We start from the raw sequence: 22,959 nt of genomic DNA, 5'->3' as shown, positions 1-22,959 counted from the left end.
TAAGTGCTCTTGCTCTAATACTTCTTCAAATTCAGCCATAAATTGTTTCTATGTGATTTTTTTTTTCTTTCTCTACTCTACTCCCTATGCCCACCTCATATGTGATAGCAACTGCCTTCAAAGGCAGTGGATTGAGATTCTGCAGGTCTCCCATCTACATAGCGGGTGGGCGTGAAGTTGTCCTACTGGAAAAGCACTCAACAAGCAGCAGTCCACACCAGGAGGATTATCCTTTTTGTATGTCCTCCTATCCTCTAATCACAATTTTTTGGCCTCAAAATTTTTGCAATGAAATCCTTTTTTTTGGAAGTATGACTTCCTTCTAAGGAGTTTCAATTCCGGATTCATTTATCAAACCCACAATGGTAGTGATACTGCACTATGACAGTTATATAGGAAGATGGAAAAATTTCCCACGGGACTGGTAGGGACATGATGCCTAGGGGAATCAGATGAAACGGGGGAAAGAGCACTTTAGTGAAGAACCTGGTGACAGCAGAGGGAGAGATGAGATAGTTTAAAGGGTCACTTTAAGGCAGAGGTAGGATTCTTTTGAGAGGAGCATTAATAATTTGCCCCTGAAGTAACAATCTCCTGAGTCAAAACTGAGCTCTCTCTGGAGCAGCAGCAGCAAAGTAAGCAAAGAGTAAAGAGGCAAGAATAAAGGAGTGATTTACCTCTGACCTTACAACCCCACTTTGACACAAAAACCTATTCATGGAGCTGCAGGAAGACAAAAAAGTGTCAAAAAGAAGCTGAGGAGCAACGTGCAAGAGCCACTAAGAGAGAAAGCAATCAGAATTCTTAGGATTAATGGGCTGGAGGACAACATAGAGTATCAAGAGCCTCACTACATACAAAATTATCAGTATTACTAGAAAAACCCACTGAGATCATTCTACAACTATGACAGGGATTTCCCCTGCCCCTGCTTTAACTAAACCAAAAGGGTCTCTAGTGAGTTTTAACGCAATCAGTTGCAATCAAGAACATAATATTATTTTCCAAAGAGAGCAGTAGAACAAACAGTTACTTTATTTATGTAGATTGTCATCCAAGAGCAGCGGAAGCATTTCATGATCTCCACGTAATGTGGATTTAATGATATCTTCAGAAATACTCGTGAATCCACAAAGAGAAATTAAATTTGAAAATAAGGCGAAATAAAAATGGAAATATATCTACCCTTTAATTCATTTATTTAAAACTGGGGCAACAGCCATCCTTGCCCCTTCCCTTTCCTTCGCTTTCTATAGCCAGTCAGTAAGCCCAGTTGGTTGTTCTCTTTATAAACTGGCATCTGCCCCTTCTTTTTCCAGTCTAGTTATCGCCTGCCTGGACTGTTACCACAGCTGTCTCCTAACTGGTTTCCCTGTCCCCAGTTCCCTCTCTATTCTGTCTCACACACTGTCACCAGATAAATCTTCCTAAAAAACTTCTTTCTTCATGAAATTACCCCACTGAAATCTCTGGCTTCCTACTGCCAACAGGATAGTCTCAACTAGTCAGTCAGATAATCAGAACACGCTGCCATTTGACCCCAAGTGACCTTTCCAACCTCATCTCCCACTACAGATCTCACTGGTCTCGAGCTGGACTATTTTACTTCCTATATCCTAAAGTGTGGCGTTCATGCCCGCCACTCCGCATTTGGTCACACGGATTCAGAACGCTAGGTACACAAATTAATGACCATTTATTTCCAAATCCTGAAAGGCTTCCCTGTCTCCCCTCTACCAATTCTTCAAATTTTAGCTTGAATCCAACATTCTCTCAGAAGCATTTCTGAACCAGCATCACACACCTTCTCTCCTCTGAGATCCTCACAGGACTACATGAGTGGCAGAGAATATAACTGTTCTACAAATATCACCTACCATTATTATAGCCCTCTTTGTACTTCTCACATGAGATTTACCACATACTACTTATATTATTAATCAATTTTTAAAATAATATGGCATAATATTTTATTTTTTAAACCCACACTCCCTGAAGACATTGGTTCATACTTATATGTCTCAATAATGTCCAGTACACAGCAAGCAATCATTAAGAATCTATCAGTTGAGCTGACTGACTAAAGGCATGCTTGCTTTTACCATGCAATGAAATTTAGGATACAAAACTTCAGTATCAAATAAAGAGGTCAAAAAATATTTCTTAAAAAAAAAAAAATATATGTTTACATACTAAATGTTTTCAAGAAATAAACTACACCTGGAATGCAAATGGCGATATTAAGTCATTCTAACTCAAAGATATGGGTAGGCAAGGGGAAAAAGACAAAGAGTAAGGCACAATGTTTCAGTGTTCAGTTGAAGGAAATCTCATTCATTTATTTTGGAAGCAAAGTTCTTCATCTTTTTCTGATGCACTTACTTTTGTTTTAATCGGATATAAGAAGTTGATAAATTGTTCCAAGCTTCAGCATTCTGAAATGATAGACAACAGTTATAGACTATTCTCATTTAGGTATAATTGCTGCAACCAAAAATATAACATTTTCCTAGCTCAAGATGTACTCTTTACAATGTTAATTTTCAATAAGGTATGTTTAAAAATGTATAGGAAAATTAAATAAATTAAACTTAACACTTATAATTTAGAACAAAAATAGTCAACAAGGGCTTACCTGGTAGCACAGTGCTTAGGAATCTGCCTACCAATGCAGGGCACATGGGTTCAAGCCCTGGTCTGGAAAGATCCCACATGCTGCAGAGCAACTAAGCCCATATGCCACAAACTGAGCTTGTGCTCTAGAGCCCGCGAGCCACAACTACTGAGCCCACATTCCACAGCTACTGAAGCCCAAGCGTCTAGAGCCCGTGCTCCGCAATAAGAGAAGCCACCACAATGAGAAGTGTGTGCACCGCAATGAAGAGTAGCCCCCGCTCGCCACAATTAGAGAAAGCCCACGTGCAGCAACGAAGACCCAACGCAGTCATAAATAAATAAATAAATAATTTTTTAAGTCAACAAAATGATATAACTATTATAGCACTAATTTGGAAGTTTGTTAAGATTTTATTTCCAAATTTATATTTACAAAATAGTTGGACAATTTACAACATAATTTACACAATATATAAACTACAAATCTAAAGTAATGCAAAATATTGTTTTTCCTATCATAAAAGGCTTTGCTACTTTACCATCATCCTTCATCAGATGGAAGAGTAAAGGAGTATGTGTTCTCCAGTGTTAAGCCTAAGTATTTCATCAATCAAACATATTTCTCTACCTATTCCTCTATGCAATGACAAAAATAAATTAAAGCCTCTATATAAATGTTGATTCTAACAAGAATGATATAAATTATGCTTGTTCCTCTTTGTTCCACATTTTATAAAACATATAGTATATAGTTCTCAAGTTCCATACCTATGATATAAAAATTAATTGGCAATGGACCTCTCCTTACAGACAGAGCACTGTTAGTACCAGACTAGCCTTATCACCATAAAAAGTTACAAACCGGACGAAATTTAGGAAACAACTGTTTTTGAGAAGTTGGACAAAGGGTTACACAGGACTATGATCCCTGAGAGAAGGACAGTTGAGTTGTCTCAACAATCAACCTACACTTCTATCTAAAGGCACTTTGAGGGCTGCAGCACGGAAAGGTAGAAACCAAACAAAGCACAGCAAGTCTTACTAAGAGCGGGAAAAGAGTTCAGGGCTGAAAACGCGGCTGAATTTGCAAGACAAAATAACACGGAAGAGAGATCTGTGCAGACAATAAGCTCCAGAAATCTCAATAAGCATCTCCTTGAGTCCTTGGCTGAATACTAAGCTATACGTGTGCAGGGCAAAACTTCTTAAGGCCAGGCAGGGAACAACTACCAGACAGCTGTGAGCTGAATGGAGATTCTAGAGGTCACACAGCTCTGGGAGTTATTCAAGTTCCAACCAACCAGAGAGGAGAATTCTTACTGATCACCTGTGGGATTAAGTTCAGCCCCCAAACGGTTATACCTCAAAAGAAGGTTGACAGCAACTCTGGAATACGGACAACTCCAGACCCACCTTAAGCTTAAAATCAAGCTGATTCACAGGTAAATTAACCAAATGCCAAAATAAAACTCTACCTTCCTCAAGGGGAAGACAACAAAACCCAGAAACTCAACAACATAGCATCCACAAGTGTAGGATATAATTTTTAAAAACTGGTAGACAGGCAAACAAGCAGGAAAATTCATCCATAACCAAATAAAAAATCAGTAAATAGAAACAGACACAGAAATTAAAGAGATGTTGGAATAAGCATACAAAAATTTCAAAGCAGTTGTTATAAATATAAAAAAAGATTTGAAGAGAACACGATAAGGTAACAACTGGGAAATCTCAGTAGAAACATGAAAACTATAGAAGAACCAAATAAAAATTCTTGAACTAAAAAAAAAAAAATACATCGTCTGAAATGATGTTTAGTTTTTATTTTAATTGAGATGTAACTGATATATAGCATTGTATTACTTTTAGGTGTACTACATAATGATTTGATATATGTGTATATATCAGTGGGATATATTGATTACCACAATAAGTTTAGTGAATATCCACCACCACACATAGTGTAACAAGTTTAATGAATATGTTTAACAGCAGATTTGACATAAACATAAGAGCTAAACCAATAAAACTCTTAGAAGAAAAGATAAGGTAATCTTCATGATCTTAGATTTGGCAACAGATTCTTAAATATGACACCAAAAGCACAAGCAACAACAGAAGAAACAGACAGGCTGGACCTCATCAAAATTAAAAACTTTTGTACCTCAAAAGACACTATCAAGAAAGTGAAAAACAACTTGCAGAATAGGAGAAAATATTTGCAAATCATATATCTGATGTCGGATTTGTATCTAGGATATATAAAGAATTCTTACAACTCAACAGTAAAAAGACCAATAACCCAAATAGGTAAAGGATATCAATAAACATTTCTCCAAAGATGATACACAAATGGCCAAAAAGCACATAAAAAGATGCTCAACATCATCAGCCATCAAGGAAATGCAAATTGAAACCACAACAAGATACCACCTACTAGGATGACTATAACCAAAAAGACAGACAATAATCAAAGACAAGTGCTGCCAAAGATGTTGAGAAATTAGAGCCCTCACACGTTGCCGGTGGGAATGTAAAACGGTGCTTTAGAAAACAGTCTGGCAGTTGCTCAAATTTTTGAATAGAGAATGGATGAATTGTGAAAACATTAATCTAAGTGAAGAAAGGCAGTCAAAAAGACCACGCATTGTATGATTCCACTGATATGAAATATTCCGAACAGACAAATCTACAGAGATAGAATGTCCATTAGTGGCTGCCTAGGGGTGGGGATGGGGGGTAGACGTGGAAGGTGTTTGGGAGAAATGAGGAGTGACTGCTAACAGGTACAAGGGATTTCTTTTTATGGTAATAAAAATGTTCTAAAATTGACTGTGGGGATGGTTGCACAATTCTGAATATAATTTTAAAAATCATTATATTGTAAACTTTAAATGGATGAACTAGATGGCATGCGAATTATTTACCATCTCAGTAAAGCTGTTAAATATTTATAGACTAAAAGAACTTTCTAATAGTGCAATTAACATAGGCAGCACATGCTGGTGAGCGACAAAATATATGACACTTTGCTGTATACTCAGCAAAGTATATTTTTAACTAAAAAACTGTTTTATCAAAACTATTTTCTAAACAAAACAATGAATAACTTAGCTATTACGAGAAGAGACTTATTTCTAGATTTATAACTCATATAACTTAGGGTGTGACCTTCTGCCAAAGGGATACCTTCCTCCAACACAAAAGGAATTGGTGTTCTTCTTTTTTTTTTGACATAAAATAATACAAAGTTTGAATCTTTTTGCCGCCTTCTCTCTCTCTCACTCTCTTTTTTTTACTGTCATAAGAACACTTAACGTGAGATCACCCTTTTTAAAAATTTTAGGTGTACTCATCTTGCATAACTGAAACTACAGACCCCTAGGAATTGCTGTTCTGAACTACAGTACAATTCAAATAGCTTAAAGAGTACCAAAGAGCTGTAATAAGGAAAGAAGACCAAACAAACTTACGTCGGGTTCTAGAGTCACACAGCGCTGAAATGCCCTTGCTGAACCTCCATAGTCTTCCAAGGCCAGATAGGCACAGCCCAGAGAAAACCACACCCCGAGCTGCAAAGACCAAAAGACAAAGTCATTCAAACACATAGACATTTATAGAATTAATCTGAAAATCATTTAAGATACTATCAACAAACACACTACACTACTATAAAGAATGCAGAGCTATAATTTGGCTTACATTTTATATTAGTTTAAATGTACGAAACTTAGCAATGGAGATGGCACTTTTCCATATAATTTTCAAAGCTAATACAACACTGAAAGCATGTGCAATATCACTGCACGTCTTTTACCAAGAAAGACCATTCTTTGTGTTAACCAACTCCATGAAAGCAATGGAGAGCTGTGTTGACAAGCCCTGATGTTATAACTGTGGGATTAATCTAACATTTTTACTGAGCATCTATGTAACTGTGTAAAAAGTATACAGAGCATCAGCAGGTTCACAACTGATGAATGTATTACAAACTGGAGAGGAAACATTTTTGCTTCCATCTTCAAGTTAGACCACAAGTACTTCTGCAGTTTAACCAAGAGCCAAATTGCCCTAGCATGTATCTGTTTAGGCATGCCCAAAATAATTTAGAAAAAGCAGGCTGAGAATCTGGATTACCAAAGAGTCATTCAAAGAGGAAAGCCTGACTTAAGTCAGTATGATTTGTAAACTTAGAGATGTAGAAAACAGGTAAATTAGGAAGTAGCTATTGAAATCACAAAAGAATTCTTTACATCACAGGGTTTCCTTAAAATTCAATAGCCTCTGTCAAAAGGAAGATAAGACTGATAAAAATTCAATGAAATTAGTCAGAAATGCAGCTATTACAACTTTGCTTTCCTTTTAGATATAGTTAGTAAGGCCAGCAGCAGAATGCAGCTTACTTTCTTACTTTCTTTGACTTCCAGTACAAAGGCAGTAAGCCAGCAGACAGACTTGGTTGAACACTTTAGGGTGGGAAAGGAAATGAGGTGCTCTGTTATCTGTCCATAGCCTTCCACAGAGGCGAGTAGGAAGCTGTCCCTACATCCCTCCTCCCGCTGCCATTCCTACAAAACTTGTTCCATATGGCTAGTTGAGGCCTGAAATTTCTTTAAGCAGATATAGATTTTTAGCGGATAATTAGAGATAAGGCTTAGAAAGCAAACATCCTTGGGCAATTTAACACTTTGCCTTGAATTCACAAGAGGCTATAAATAACTGCTACAAGGAGCCTTTAAGAGAAGAGATTTTTTTAGAGGTATAGGTAATGGCTAGAAACGGGGTGGCTGTGTGTTTGGGGGGGTGGGGGGGATGCAGAGGTACTAGGTGGAAATAAAGTTAGAAGTTCATTTTTCTCAATCAAGGGACTCTAGCAACTTAAAAATTAGCTCATTACACTTTGCTTTTGTCTGGTTATTTACAGGATTAACTGCAAAGAGTTCCATACTCACTAAACGTGACTCATTTTGGGAGGGTCTGATGCTAACGTATAAAACAACATATAAAACAAGCTCTCTTACTTTTAACCTAGTTGAAAGTTTCAAAATCTGTGTATTATATTTCATCATTTATAAGGTGCACTTTTTTTTTTCCATTTAACATCTCTGCAATAGATGCATCTTAATAACCCATAGCTGATCAGTTTTACTGGCAGCATTCAATTTTCTATACAAGGTGGCACTTACATGTGCCTCTTACAATTGACAGCATCTTATACCCCAATAAATCATGGCAGCAAGTTTACGTGGAATGAGGTATACCTCATTCTGGGACTAAATCAAGAAAAATGAGAATTGCCCTCAAAGTTCTCAAAATGCATGTGCCCTGCTTGCTTCCTGCATCAGCAAAGGACAAACTCCCCACAAAACTATGTCACATGTGTTATAAAAAACATCAAGTGTAAATTTAAGATGTAAATAAAGAACTTTATTTTTCAATCCACCTGAAAAAACAAAGGTTACAAACATCTGAAATTAGCAATTATCTCACAGCTCTAACACAAGCTGGTGATGAGATTACTGTTGATCTTTAGGTTTTTAAAGCAAGTCAATATTTTGTAACCAATGTCCTAAAACCAAAATAAATTTGATAAAAACCAGGCAGATGACAATTTAATATATAGTATTATGATTCTCTTTTCGCTCTGGGTAATTTGTGTAATTGCTTTTTAATTTGCATCTGAAAGAAAATTCTAGAATCATTAACTGCTAGTATGTTTTCATCTACTGATAACATATAATTATGATGGGAGATGACTTCTGTACACATCCTATTCTTTGAAATCATGAAATGGCTTTAAAAAAAAAAAACAACTCTAGGATCTTCTAACTGCTCTGGCTGACCCACTAAACCATCAAAACTGCATTCATACCCTGCATCTCAATTGAGGTCTTCGGAATTTGGCAGACTAAGGAGAATATTCAGTGCCTCTTACTCTTTTCATTTTAAACTATTACTTAATCTATATAATCCTCACTGGCATCTTGATTTAGGATGGTCATGCTCTGAAGAACAGAACATCATAAAAGAAAAAAAATCAAAAGAAGCTTCAAAAAAAAAAGAAAACTCACATGATTCCCCAAATTAAAGTTGTATATGGTTGAGTACCAAAGGTCTCTATCTTCTAGTCCAATGCTATCAGATAGAAATATAATGCTAGCCTCATTACATTTGCTAGTAGCTATTTTAAAAAGTAAAAAGAAATGGGTGAAATAAATGTTAATAACATGTTTTATTTAACTCTACATATCCAAAATAGTATCATTTCAACATGTTATCAATATACAAAATTATCGAGATATTTTATGTTCATTTTTTTTTCGTATGACACCTTTGAAACCTGATGTGTGTCCTACACTTACAGCATCTCAATTTGGACCAGCCACACTTCAAGTGCTCAACCGCCACGTGTGGCTAGTGGCTACCGTACTGGGCGGCACACTTCTACACTATTTCTCCAATACACTGAGACAGACCCTGGCATACCTGCATCCCTCCCTTTTTTCTCCATTGAAAAGACTAGCTCCTCTGGCTGACACCCTCCCTTAGGCTCCAACTCTTCATATACTATAGTCACTGCTGTCCTCTCCATACAACAGCAGCCAGAATAATTAGCACTTAATGAGCACCTACAATGTTTGCCAAGCACTGATACTGCGAGCTTTCCACACATTAACCTCATCTATTCCTCACAACAGCCTTGTGAGGCAGTAAATATCACCCTCATTGAAGAGTTGACCATGGACCAGAGGCAGTCAGCAAAAGAGGAGATTCGAGGCCCAGTCAGTGTGACTCCAGAGCCCACATCATCTCCATGTGACCATGCTGCCACCCGCTACACCGTCTGCCCCACACACAGCCATGATTTATGGCAGTGCCATCCTTGTCACCAGTAGAGAGGGCGGGGTGTTGGGGGGAAGGAAAGAGTCCAATTAACATGTGCTGGGGAAACCCAGGAGACCAATTTTTTAAGAACCAGGGCATCATCTAATTCCCCCCTCCAAAAGCTCTCTGGATTAGGCAAGTGGACAAAGATGAAGCAGAAGAATCGATGGCTGTTTGGTTGGAGGAAAGAGCTGAAAGGCAAATCTCTTACCAAGGGACTGGGCAAGGATGGAGAAAGATAATCATCTGACAGAGAAGCTCTGGTGGAGATTTCTGTGGAGCTTATTTCCAAGGCAAATTGTGAAGGCAGGCAATCTGTAGGCAGGGCAGTGATCTTTAGAAGCTGACAGTCTAGCTTTTTCCTCTGAGGGAGCCAGTACAGAAACACAAAAGCAGACCAACTATTTATCTTTAATATGATGATATATGCACTTGAAGAATGGTTTTAAATTATTTTAAAGATAATTATCAAAAAGCAGGAATGGTTGAAAACATGATCTCTTTGAATTTCCCTCAAAAGCCCCCTACAGAAACAGTGCAATAGAGGGAAAGATAAATGACTGGGATTCAAGAGGTTCTAAGGTACTGTATGACCTTGGCCATGTCACTTAACCTCTGAGTCTTAGTTCCCCAGTTGTTAAATAGGGGGGTGGGGGGGTGGATTAAGCAAAAATTCCAAGGCTCCTTCAGACCTCAGATTCTGAAAACCTGGAGGTGACAGGGTTCAAAGGTACATTAGTGCCATCTAGTGGCAGAACAAGTACACTGATGATGCAAATAGAATACTTAGAATCAGCAGGGTTGACAAACTAGGAGGAAATCAGTTCAATTACAGGCTTAGAAATCAATGAAAAGAGGCGGTGAGGAAAATGAGGCCTAGAAAAGAAATGATTTGCCTAAAGCCACACAATGGTTTCTGGTGTGCAATACATGTGATGAAGAGAGTAACTGCAATACTTACTAAACCTTAATAATTAAAATAGAAATTGAACACTAAGTACCACTGGACAGTGGGCACGGATTACTTTTAAAAGTTAATTTTTACAAGGGTATTTAAAGCACATCTGCAATAGGTGTCATTTACTTATGTATTACAATTTTCTTTCTTAAATTATGAGCCTACTATTCAAATTTCCTTCCTCCTCAAGGCTTCTGCAGAATGAATGAATAATCAGTAGCTTCACTTTTTTTTTTTTTTTTTACTAATTTTCCTTACAGGATTGACTGAATTTTTCTGATGTCCCATATAATAAAGTGTAACACATTATAATTGAATCCTGAAGCCAAGCTACATTCTCCATTCTCTCCTTTCTATACCCCTGACTCATTCCCATGACCCCAAATGCAGATAAGTTGTTGAATGCGGCTTCATTAAACAGGAAATGACCCAAGCCAAATCCAAGAGAGCTATCAATGTTGTCTGGTAATATCTTTTCCTAAAATGATGCTTGCTGCTCATAGTTTTTAAAAATGTGCACCACCAACTCTTTCGTAACCAAATTTCTCATTTACTATTAAATACTATGTTCTCCTCCCTAAGGAAACACAAGTCTTAACCTGCCAGCTTCTCCCTCTCTCTCAAAAGTTTCCTCTATGTCAGTGCCTTCTTTTAAACTACAAGAGCAACTGAATTTTATACACACTTTTTTTCTTTTACTAGAAAGGGTATTGTTTAGTGTCCTCCTCTTATTCCTGTCCTAGACTTGGTTACCACTGGTTCTTCTATTTGCCTACTCTTTCCAGAGAATTCACATGTGAGGTAACATGGGTGTTTACACATCATCTGCATGAAACTCTCCTGTTAGATATACCTTCCTATCTTTAGGCTACAGATAATGGGGTAACAATGATTTTCTACCACACTGCAATGGGCAGGACAGAAAACTCCACGACAACTGAGAACTTACTATGGGCCAGGAAATATGCTAGATACTTTATACATATTGGCTCTAATTTTCCCAACAGCAAATTGAGATAGGGATTATATCTCCACTTTACAAATGAGGAAACTGAAGCTCAGGAAGATGAAGTGATTTACCTTGGGATTACTAGGATTCAGAGTCAGGTCTATGGCCGCAGAGCTCTGCCCTCCCCTCTACCCCTTAGTCCCAGCTACAGCCCAGATGTTATCACAGTGCTCGTATTTCTTGGCAGTTATGCAAGTTAGACCTTAAGAGTTTCATTTTTTATTGCTTACCAATATGAGAAAGGAAGAACAAAAGAGAAGGAATCTCTTTTTTCTCTACATATTATTCGCATATGGTTATTCTCTTCTCCACTGGAATGTAAGCTCCAATCTCCTCGAACCTCCCCACCACAGTAACACAAGCGCACAATAGAAACTCTAACTCCATTTCAAATAAAAACATTTCTTCTTTCAAAAACTGAAATGAAAGAGAAAAAGTTGACCCCTACAAATCAAAGAAGAACAAAAGTTCTCAGGTTAATTAACAATTCTATCAGAGTACTACATCGTGGAAGTCTAGTCTTACAAATAGCACGGGCAGGGAAAGGTTGCCTTGATTCCTCTAAAACTCCCTGGTCTCGCAGAGAGTCACCTGCTGTCATGTGCTGGACTGTACCATTACATCAAAGTTACAACTTCACTTTGCTCCTGACAAAAGCCCCAGTGGTTATGTATTAAAGAAAAACATTCAAACCCGACAGTCTTGTATTCAAGGCTTTCCATAACGTCTAACTTGACCTCAGCCAAATCTGCCATTCCTTCCTAAATAAGACAACATCCTCTAGAGGCAAAACAATGAACAGGTTAAGAGTAAGTGCTCTGAAATCAGACAGCTCCACCCCGATCCCAGCGCCACGCCTCATAAGCTGTGGGATCTCGTGTAAATTAATTAACCCTCTATTTCCTCACCTGTGAAATGAGGGGAATAACAGTAAGTACCTTGGGGATTGGGCTGAGGATTAAACTGTATGCAAAATGCTTAGAATAGTACCTGGCACCTAGTAAATACTCAACATTGGCTGCTAGAATTATTATTACAACTGAATTTAAGAATAAATAGTCAGGGCTTCCCTGGTGGCGCAGTGGTTGGGAGTCCGCCTGCCGATGCAGGGGACACGGGTTCGTGCCCCGGTTCGGGAAGATCCCACATGCCGCGGAGCGGCTGGGCCCGTGAGCCATGGCTGCTAAGCCTGCGAGTCCGGAGCCTGTGCTCTGCAACGGAAGAGGCCACAACAGTGAGAGACCCACGTACCGCAGAAAAAAAAAAAAAAAAAGAATAAATAGTCAAAACCTACAGCTACCAAGAAACCTTTGCTTGCTACATGCTTGAATTTTGCATCTGCTAGTCTCCTTTCCCAAAATTATTTTCCTAATTTTTGCCTCCTATCTAAATCCCAACCACTCCTCTTAGTTCATCTGCATCAGGCCTTATCTCCTTCTCATCAAGCCATCACTAGGCACCCAAAGCATGGCGTCTATTTACTCTACCCCTTGGTCACAGGAAAAGTTACTTCTGCCTCTTCTCTCTATTTAGCCCATATAAACCACAGGAGAGCAAGAGGCCACATCTCAACACAATTCTTTCGTAACCCCTCCCCCAATACCTACAGTGATTTTATAAAGAGTTCATTTACACTTATATTCTAGCTTACACTATAGAAGATGCTTAATAAACAGAAACTGCTATTATAATATTAATGCTCTCATCTTCTTTCCTGTTTCGTTGGAAACATTTTTCTGTTTTCAGAGTTAATGCCTTCGTCTCTTCTCATTTCACTCTTTCCTAGAGTGACATTCCCTAGGTTAGCAAGCCATCTCTCTCTATAACATTCAATCTCTCCTTCACTCACTGGATTCAACCACATAAAGGTCTCCAGTATCTTGAACAGTGTTACTTGACTCTTCTGCCCCTTGGTACAACACTCTACATTTTGACTCTCATTTCCTTGACATGCTCCTAAAAAGAACAGTCTATGGATGTTATGTCCATTTCCTCAGCGGCCACACACTCTTTTGCCTCCTGAAGCTGGTTTTGAAGGTCATTAGTGAGCTCCAAATCCAATAAACTCTTCTTAGCTCTCTTTAGACTTTATCACTACACGTGACATTTCTTACTGATACTTGTTCTTCCTTTAGTTTCCATGACTCCCTTCTTTGGGGTCCTTCTATCCCTCTGACCAAGACTCTGGTATATTTTGTTTGAATCATATTTCACTGGTGCTACTTCTTCTACCTTCCTCCAACCCCTGGAGATGCCCGAAGTTCAAGATTTTGCCTCGTGTTCTCTTCCAACACAGTTCTCTGTCAAGAGTTCATTCACTTGCATGGATTCACCTTACTTCCACAGAAAAGTCCCAATCTGCAAGCTCAGTTCTTGGCCTCACTCTTAGGCTTCAGGCTTGGACTGACTTTCAGTGGACTGTGAGCCCTCTCTACTTCGACACGGCAACATCTCTTCATATTCAACACTCAAAACACATCATCTTCCCCTACTAAAGATACTTTCCCTTCCTCCTGAATTCTCTGTATCTATCAATAGGGACATTTCCTTTTTAACCAAACAATTGAGAAAACTGGCATGTTCTCAGATCCCGAACTCTCCCTCAATGCTGCCAATCCAGTGAATAAGGCCCAGAAAATTTTCCTTTATAATGAGCTTCAACCTGTTCTATCTTTCCATCCTCACTGCTAAAGCCACTGATCACTCATCCATGACATTCATCCCTTATTTAAACTTCCTAGAATATCACTTTTGTCATATCACTCTTTTATTCAAAACCACAACAGACTTCCATATCTGTAGGGTTACTAATCCTGAAGAAAGGCACTTAAGGCCCTTCACAAACTAGTTCTGTCCATATCATTTCCCAGTGGAAACTCTCTGCTCTCTGCTGATAGACTGACACAGCCCAGTTCATTCCCACATCCATGTCTGGTTCACAGCAGGATCTTGATAATGCTTAGTGAGGCAACCACATAATGTACTGTTCAAACTGCAACATTTTTAAAAATGAAACAAGGCATTAAAAAACCAGTAAAATTATAGGACCTTAAAAAGATCTTATTTATTGACCAACAAACTACTGATTGTCAAATTGGTTTTACTACTAATATAACAGGGGACCTAAAGATGGTTCTATTCGAAAACCATTTTCAAAAGTAAAATTATTTATTGAATAAAATATATTAAAAATTTGTAAATTGATTATCTGAAATTTAAAAATAACAAAAGGAACATTAAGCAAGCTATATATTTGTGACATCTGCATATTTCTCTAATATATTACAGAATTAAAATCAATTTTTCTTAGCAGATATTCATATCCTCTAATCAGTTCCTTAGTCATATCTAATTCTAATACCATGTCATTGATATTTTCTGATAATTTTTTCAGTATCTTAGTACTTTTAATTTTTTCATAAAAGTGCCTACTGTCTACTTCAAAGTTGTTCTTTATTGTTAATTGTCAAATTTATTGTTAATACATTTAAAATTGTTAAAACTTTTGATTGACTCTTTGTACGTCATAATAATTTTATCTGAGAAAATATTCTTTCTAAATGTATTGAGGAAAAATTAAAAATAGAACCACCATAGGATCCAGCAATCTCACTGCTGAGTATATAGCTGAAGGAAATGAAATCACTCCTCGAAGAGATATCTGCACCCTCATGTTCACTGTAGCGTTATTCACAATAGCTGAGACATGTAAAAAACTGTCTGTCAATAGATGAATGTATAAAGAAACTGTGTGAGTGTGTGCACACGCAGGGTGAAATATTATTCAGCCACGAAAAAGAAGGAAAGCTTGCCTTTGGCAACAACATGGATGAACTTTGAGGGCATTTTGCTAAGTGAAATAAGTTAGACAGAGAAAGACAAATACCATATGCTCTCACGTGTATGTGGAATCTAAAAAAGCCAAACTCATAGAAATAGAAGAATGGTTGTTACCAGGAGTTGGGGGTGGGGGAAAGTGGGAAGATGTTGGTCAAAGCATACAAACTTCCAGTTATAAGATAAATAAGTTCTGGGGATCTAACATACAGCATGGTGACTATAGTTAACAATACTGTATTATATACTTGAAAATTGCTAGAAGAGTAGATCTTAAATATTATCATCACACACACACAAAGGTGACAGAGGTGAGGTGACAGAGGTGTTAACTAATGCTCCTGTGGTAATCATTTCACAATATATACATGTATCAAATCTTATCACGTTGTATACCTTACACAATATGTCAATTATACAATATGTCGATTATATCTCAATAAAGCCGGGAAAAATTTTTTTTAATGTACTGAGATAACTAGGAAGCTCAGAGCAACCACTGCTAAACAAAGGATATTCTGAATTCTAGTTTTGTTAATACTGAAGGTTATAAATATTTTTCTTTGGTCCTGTCTTTTGGCCTCCATTTAGAGTACCTTTCTTCAACAAATATTTTTAACAGGACAATATTCATCAAATAATTCATCAAATTTATGATTCTTTGTAGGTTTCATCAAACTTACAAATTTATAAATTATAGGCTTTCTCAATTACATTCTATTCTAGAATAGAATATAAATTTATTCAGTTAAAATCAAAAGCGTTGGCAAATTATTATTGATATCTTAAGAACAATGGTACTTGGTTATTTTTTTAAGTCCTTATGTTTTTAGAGATACATACTAAAACATTTAAAAATGAAATGATATATTGGGTTTGTTTCAAAATAATATGGGATGGAGTGGGGAAATATAGATGAAACAGGCCCAGTCATGAGTTAGTAACTGTTGAAGCTGGTTCATAGGCACATGGGAGGGGACTCTTTATTCTGGTCTCTGCTAGTATATATTTTGTATAATTGAAAGTTTCATAACAAAAGGTTACAAAGAAAAGATTCCTCCTAGGTAGATGTTACAGACTGAACTGTATCCCTCTCAAAATTCATATGTTGGGGATTCCCTGGTGGCGCAGTGGTTGAGAGTCCGCCTGCCAATGCGGGGGGCACGGGTTCATGCCCCAGTCCGGGAGGATCCCACATGTTGCGGAGCAGCTGGGCCCGTGAGCCATGGACGCTGAGCCTGCGCGTCCGGAGCCTGTGCTCCGCAACGGGAGAGGCCACAACAGTGAGAGGCCCACGAACTGCAGAGAGGAAAAAAAAAAAAAAAAAAAAATTCATATGTTGAAGCTCAACCCACAGTGTGACTGTATTTGGAGATACGGCCTTTACGGAGATAATTAAGGTTAAATGAGGTCATAATGGTGAGGCCCTAATCCAACAGGACTGGTATCCTTTGAAGAAGAAGAAAAGACACTGGAGCTCTCTCTACACATGAACAGAGAAAAGGCCATGTGAGGAGACAGTGAAAAGGTAGCCATCTAAAAGCAAGGAAAAGACCTCACCAGAAACCAACCCTGAAGGCACCTTGATCTTGGACTTCTAGCTTCCAGAACTGTGAAAAAATTAATTTCCACAGTGGTTTAAACCACCCAGTCTGTAGTATAATTAAACCACAGTGGTTTAAACCACCCAGTCTGTAGTATCAGTCAGCCCTTAGCAGACTAACACAGTAGGGATATTCAAAAGTACAATTATACATTATTAAATTAAATCCTGTACACGATTTAAACTCTCATTGTTCCTCTTCAAGATAAATTTCAATGTCTTCCTGTTTGAAAGTTTGCTTTCAATAATTACAATCTGGTAAAAGTTGTAAAAGCTGAAATTTTTTTGAACTCCGTTAACTGAATACATAAAAGATTTCCAATTGATTTTGAACACAATGCAGCACAAACAAAAGACTCCTTAAAAAAAAAAAGTTCCTACCATTATAGGACACTTAAATTGATTTATTAAAAAATTCTTCAAAAAACTCAAACAGGGCTTCCCTAGTGGCACAGTGGTTAAGAATCTGCCTGCCAATGCAAGGGACACAGGTTCGAGCCCTGGCCCAGGAAGATCCCACATGCCACGGTGCAGCTGGGCCCGTGCGCCGCAACTACTGAGCCTGAGCTCTAGAGCCTGAAAGCCACAACTACTGAGCCCACATGCCACAACTACTGAAGGCTGTACAACTAGAGCCCGTGCTCCACAACAAGAAAAGCCATGACAATGAGAAGCCTGCGCACCGCAATGAAGAGTAGCCCCTGCTCACTGCAACTAGGGAAAGCCCGTGCACAGCAACAAAGACCCAACACAGCCATAAATAAATAAACAAATAAATAAATAAATTTATTAAAAAAAAACTCAAACATTTTTATAGTGCATTAGGTGATGGGCAACAACAAGAGAAAGTATATACTGCCACGCTAATTTTATTTTAATTCAACATCAGACATCACATTAGACATCACAAGAATTTTGTAATTTAATTACCCAAACAGTGTATATTAAAGTATGTGTAAATGATGACTGCTAGTTTTTATTTCCATTGGTAGAAGCTTGTTTGGACCATATTATGTCCACCACTACAACCCATTCCAAGTACATTTCTGTTCCACTGGTTTTCTTAATTCAAAAAGAGAATTACTTTTACCATGTTGTCATGCTCCATGAAAATTTGTATCCTTATTATCACCACTAAAAGAAATACTTTTATCTTTGATGTTTAACAATAGCATTCAGAATAATGTCAGATGTTTCAACTTTAATAGAATTTCCAAAAATTTTATTTTGAATCCAATAATTAGGTGAAAAAAATTAAAACCATTGTGAGAACCAAATTAATGAGTTTTCTATTTGAAGCATCTGATGTCACTGATATAAAACTGGCAGATTCAACTGTTAATGAACTACTTCTGCTAAGAGCTAGCACATTAACAGTTATGATCTCACTTTTCACACACACATGAAAAAATCTGGTATCAACTAATTTTCTAAACTAATTTTGTGCATTTTCATTTGCTCTAGATAAAAGTCCAGTCTCACAGAATGACATGAAAATACACCTCCTACAGCTGCATATTAAATTGTCATCTTTGGACATGCTTCCTATTAAAACAACAACAACAACAACTACTAACTTTTGACATAAACACTAATGTTTCTTCAGAAATCTTGGGTCTTCTGGTTTTCATGTGATTAGTGACATTTAGTGATTACGGCCCCTGAGGTGGAATTTAATTATATCAGCTAAATCTTGGACAAGTTATATTAATACATTTATTTACTCTCTTGACAAGTGAAAATTAAGTTCTTAATTATTCCCTAAAAACACATTTTAAAAATTTGTTTGCTTTTTGGAGATGATTGCTGCCAAAAGGGTTTACTATAAACTATATAAAAAGTTACCAAGCAATATAATATAGAAATAGTGGTACATTTAGAACATACAGTAAGTGACCAAGCCCCTGCAGCAAGGGAATTCAGCCTATTCTCCATGTGCTTTTATTTCTGGCAGGACTGCTTTGCCTCTACTCCCCATACATCTATCTAGCCTACAATTCCCCATATTTCCCACTAATTCTGCCAACTGGTAACCAGGCAACATCATGCATCTCACAGGCTGCAGCTTGGCACAAGTGTCTGATATATACCAAGGGGCTTATAGAGACATTGGCTCAAACATTTCTCCTACCACCACCCAAAACCTGAAGGAGGTGGCTGCCCTCAGCCACTCAGAGCAAACACAGTTATGTTATCAGCAAGCATCCTACACACTGTCCTCTAAAGGGCAATGTTAGTTAAGTTGCACCTGGAAAGCATTGGGGAAAAGAGACACAGGCTCCTACTGGCCACCTTTCAGATTTTATAGCACGTTGTAAAGTGGGAGATCCATCCACAACATGCATTAAACACAACACTAGATGAGGCTATGGCTGAAGACAGAAGTACAAAATGAATGTCTATGAAAACCCATTCCAACTTCTTTTAATGTAACTATTAATAACAGCACTTCATTTAAAAAGTAAAAATCTGGGGACTTCCCTAGTGGTCCAGTGGTTAAGACTCTGAGCTTCTAATGCAGGGGGCGCGGGTTCAATCCCTGGTCAGGGAAATAAGATTCCACATGCCGTACAGTGTGGCCAAAAATTTAAAAAAAAATCTGGGACATACAATAAACTGGATGTGTTACCAGGATATTAGGCACAAATTAGGATAGCCACTTAGTAAACTCTCAAATCTTCACCTTTCTTCATGCTTTTCTCCTACCTGTGAAGCCAGTTCCCCTCCTGCACATCTACTCACTTTGCATCAATCAGTGAACATCTAAGCTAACTTCTGTCCCATCTCTGGCTCCATCAGTCCACAGCGACCCCTCACCTCCTCTCAACTCCTATAGCCCTTCTGCCTATACATGTATCTTTCCATATATATACTGCCAGTAATATCATATAACCTTACAAGGATGACCAGTTAATTGAGGAGGAAAGTCAAGGAAAATTTTAAATTTTTATTGGGGTAAGGGGGGAAATAGACAAAATAAAAGGAATAAAGTATCTGCACTGAGGGAGGGGTAAAAAAATGATAGGAAGTGACATGTTCCTTTTTCAGGGCTACACATACTAGCTTGATATCTGAACAATTTCTTTGTTTTTATTTTTTGCATAAAAGTAGGGGACAATGAGAATAACTACCTAAGAGTAGACCTAAGGATTTATGTTTTAATTCTGGTCCTGAGTCTACAAAATCCTGCTTGGGAGGTTTGGTGACCACTTCCCCGACTTCAGCTTTTTTTTTTTTTAACCTCTTTATTGGAGTATCATTGCTTTACAATGGTGTGTCAGTTTCTGCTTTATAACAAAGTGAATCAGCTATACAAACACAAATATCCTCATATCCCCTCCCTCTTGCATCTCCTCCCTCCCACCCTCCCTATCCCACCCCTCTAGGTGGTCACAAAGCACCGAACTGATCTCCCTGTGCAATGCAGCTGCTTCCCACTAGCTATCCGTTTTACATTTGGTAGTGTATATATATCCATGACACTCTCACACTTTGTCCCAGCTTACCCTTCTCCCTCCCGCCCCGTGTCCTCAAGTCCATTCTCTAGTAAGTCTGCGTCTTTATTCCTATCCTGCCCCTAGGTCCTTCATGACCTTTTTTTTTTTTTAGATTCCATATATATGTGTTAGCATATGGTATTTGATTTTCTCTTTCTGACTTAATTCACTGTGTATGACAAACTCTAGGTCCATCCACCTCACTTCAAATAACTCAAATTTGGGCTTCCCTGGTGGCACAGTGGTTGAGGGTCCGCCTGCCGATGCAGGGGACGCGGGTTTGTGCCCCAGTCTGGGAAGATCCCACGTGCCGTGGAGCAGCTGGGCCCGTGAGCCATGGCTGCTGGGCCGGCGCGTCCGGAGCCTGTGCTCTGCAACAGGAGAGGCCACAACAGTGACAGGCCTGCGTATCGCAAAAAAAGAAAAATAAAACAAAAAATAACTCAAATTTGTTTCTTTTTATGGCTGAGGAATATTCCATTGTATATATATGCCACATCTTCTTTATCCATTCATCTGTTGATGGACACTTAGGTCGCTTCCCTTTCCTGGCTACTGTAAAGAGAGCTGCAATGAACATTGTGGTACATGACTCTTTTTGAATTATGGTTTTCTCAGGGTATATGCCCAGTAGTGGGATTGCTGGGTCATATGGTAGTTCTATTTTTACTTTTTTAAGGAACCTCCACACTGTTCTCCATAGTGGCTGTATCAATTTACATTCCCACCAACAGTGCAAGAGGGTTCCCTTTTCTCCACACCCTCTCCAGCATTTATTGTTTGTAGATTTTTTGATGATGGCCATTCTGACTAGTGTGAGATGATACCTCATTGGAGTTTTTTTTTTTTTTTTTTTTTTGCTGCGGGTACGCAGGCCTCTCACTGTTGTGGCCTCTCCCGTTGCAGAGCACAGACTCCGGATGCGCAGGCTCAGTGGCCATGTCTCACGGGCCCAGCCACTCCGCGGCATGTGGGATCTTCCCGAACCGGGGCACGAACCTGTGTCCCCTGCATCGGCAGGTGGACTCTCAACCACTGTGCCACCAGGGAAGTCCTCATTGTAGTTTTGATTTGCATTTCTCAATTGATTAATGAAGCTGAGCGTTCTTTCATGTGTTTGTTGGCAATCTGTATATCTTCTTTGGAGAAATGTCAATTTAGGTCTTCTGCCCATTTTTGGATTGGGTTGTTTTTTTGATATTGAGCTGCATGAGCTGCTTGTAAATTTTGGAGATTAATCCTTTGTCAGTTGCTTCATTTGCAAATATTTTCTCCCATTCTGAGGGTTGTCTTTTCATCTTGTTTATGGTTTCCTTTGCTGTGCAAACCCTTTTAAGTTTCATTAGGTCCCATTTGTTTATTTTTGTTTTTATTTCCATTTCTCTAGAAGGTGGGTCATAAAGGATCTTCCTGTGATTTACGTTATAGAGTGTTCTGCCTGTATTTTCCTCTAAGAGTTTGATAGTGTCTGGCCTTCCATTTAGGTCTTTAATCCATTTTGAATTTATTTTTGTGTACGGTGTTAGGGAATGTTCTAATTTCATTCTTTTACATGTAGCTGTCCAGTTTACCCAGCACCAATTATTGAGGAGGCTGTTTTTTCTCCATTGTATATTCTTGCCTCCTTTACCAAAAACAAGGTGACCATGTGTCCGTGGGTTTAACTCTGGGCTTTCTATCCTGTTCCATTGATCTATACTTCTGTTTTTGTGCCAGTACCATACTGTCACGATTACTGTACCTTTGTAGTGTAGTCTGAAGTCCGGGAGCCTGATTCCTCCAGCTCCGTTTTTCTTTCTCAAGATTGCTTTGGCTATTCGGGGTCTTTTGTGTTTCCATATAAATTGTGAAATTTTTTGTTCTAGTTCTGTGAAAAAAGCCAGTGATAGTTTGTAGGGATTGCACTGAATCTGTAGATTGCTTTGGGTAGTAGAGTCATTTTCACAATGTTGATTCTTCCAATCCAAGAACATGGTATATCTCCATCTATTTGTATCATCTTTCTTTCATCAGTGTCTTATAGTTTTCTGCATACAGGTCTTTTGTCTCCTTAGGCAGGTTTATTCCTAGGTATTTTATTGTTTTTGTTGCAGTGGTAAATGGGAGTGTTAGCTTAATTTTTCTCTCAGATTTTTCATCATTAGTGTATAGGAATGCAAGAGATTTCTGTGCATTAATTTTATATCCTGCTACTTTATCAAATTCATTGATTAGCTCTAGTAGTTTTCTGGTAGCATCTTCAGGATTCTCTATGTATAGTATCATGTCATCTGCAAACAGTGACAGCTTTACTTCTTCTTTTCCGATTTGGATGCCTTTTATTTCTTTTTCTTCTCTGACTGCTGTGGCTAAAACTTCCAAAACTATGTTGAATAATAGTGGTGAGAGTGGACAACCTTGTCTTTTTCCTGATCTTAGAGGAAATGGTTTCAGTCTTTCACCATTGAGAACAATGTTGGCTGTGGATTTGTCACATATGACCTTTATTATGTTGAGGTAAGTTCCCTCTATGCCTACTTTCTGGAGGTATTTTTTTATCATAAATGTGTGTTGA

The 22,959-nt window shown here is 38.2% G+C and overlaps 1 protein-coding gene across 2 annotated transcripts in view; it reads right to left on the bottom strand.

The window, feature by feature from the left end:
* The window catches only part of TTC27 (tetratricopeptide repeat domain 27), a 186,949-nt gene that overhangs the window by 28,953 nt on the left and 135,037 nt on the right, over positions 1 to 22,959 (bottom strand). For both annotated transcript variants that reach the window (XM_032653535.1, XM_032653536.1), the window contains exons 14-15: positions 6,090 to 6,188; positions 2,383 to 2,435 (exon numbers count right to left, since the gene is read on the bottom strand). In XM_032653535.1, coding sequence (XP_032509426.1) covers positions 2,383 to 2,435; positions 6,090 to 6,188 — 152 coding nt within the window. The remainder of the gene's footprint in view (positions 1 to 2,382; positions 2,436 to 6,089; positions 6,189 to 22,959) is intronic.

Source organism: Phocoena sinus, chromosome 13 (assembly GCF_008692025.1).
Source record: "Phocoena sinus isolate mPhoSin1 chromosome 13, mPhoSin1.pri, whole genome shotgun sequence".
Lineage (NCBI taxonomy): Eukaryota > Metazoa > Chordata > Mammalia > Artiodactyla > Phocoenidae > Phocoena > Phocoena sinus.
The sequence above is the reverse complement of the archived record's forward strand: the minus strand, read 5'-3'. Positions and strand labels throughout refer to the sequence as shown.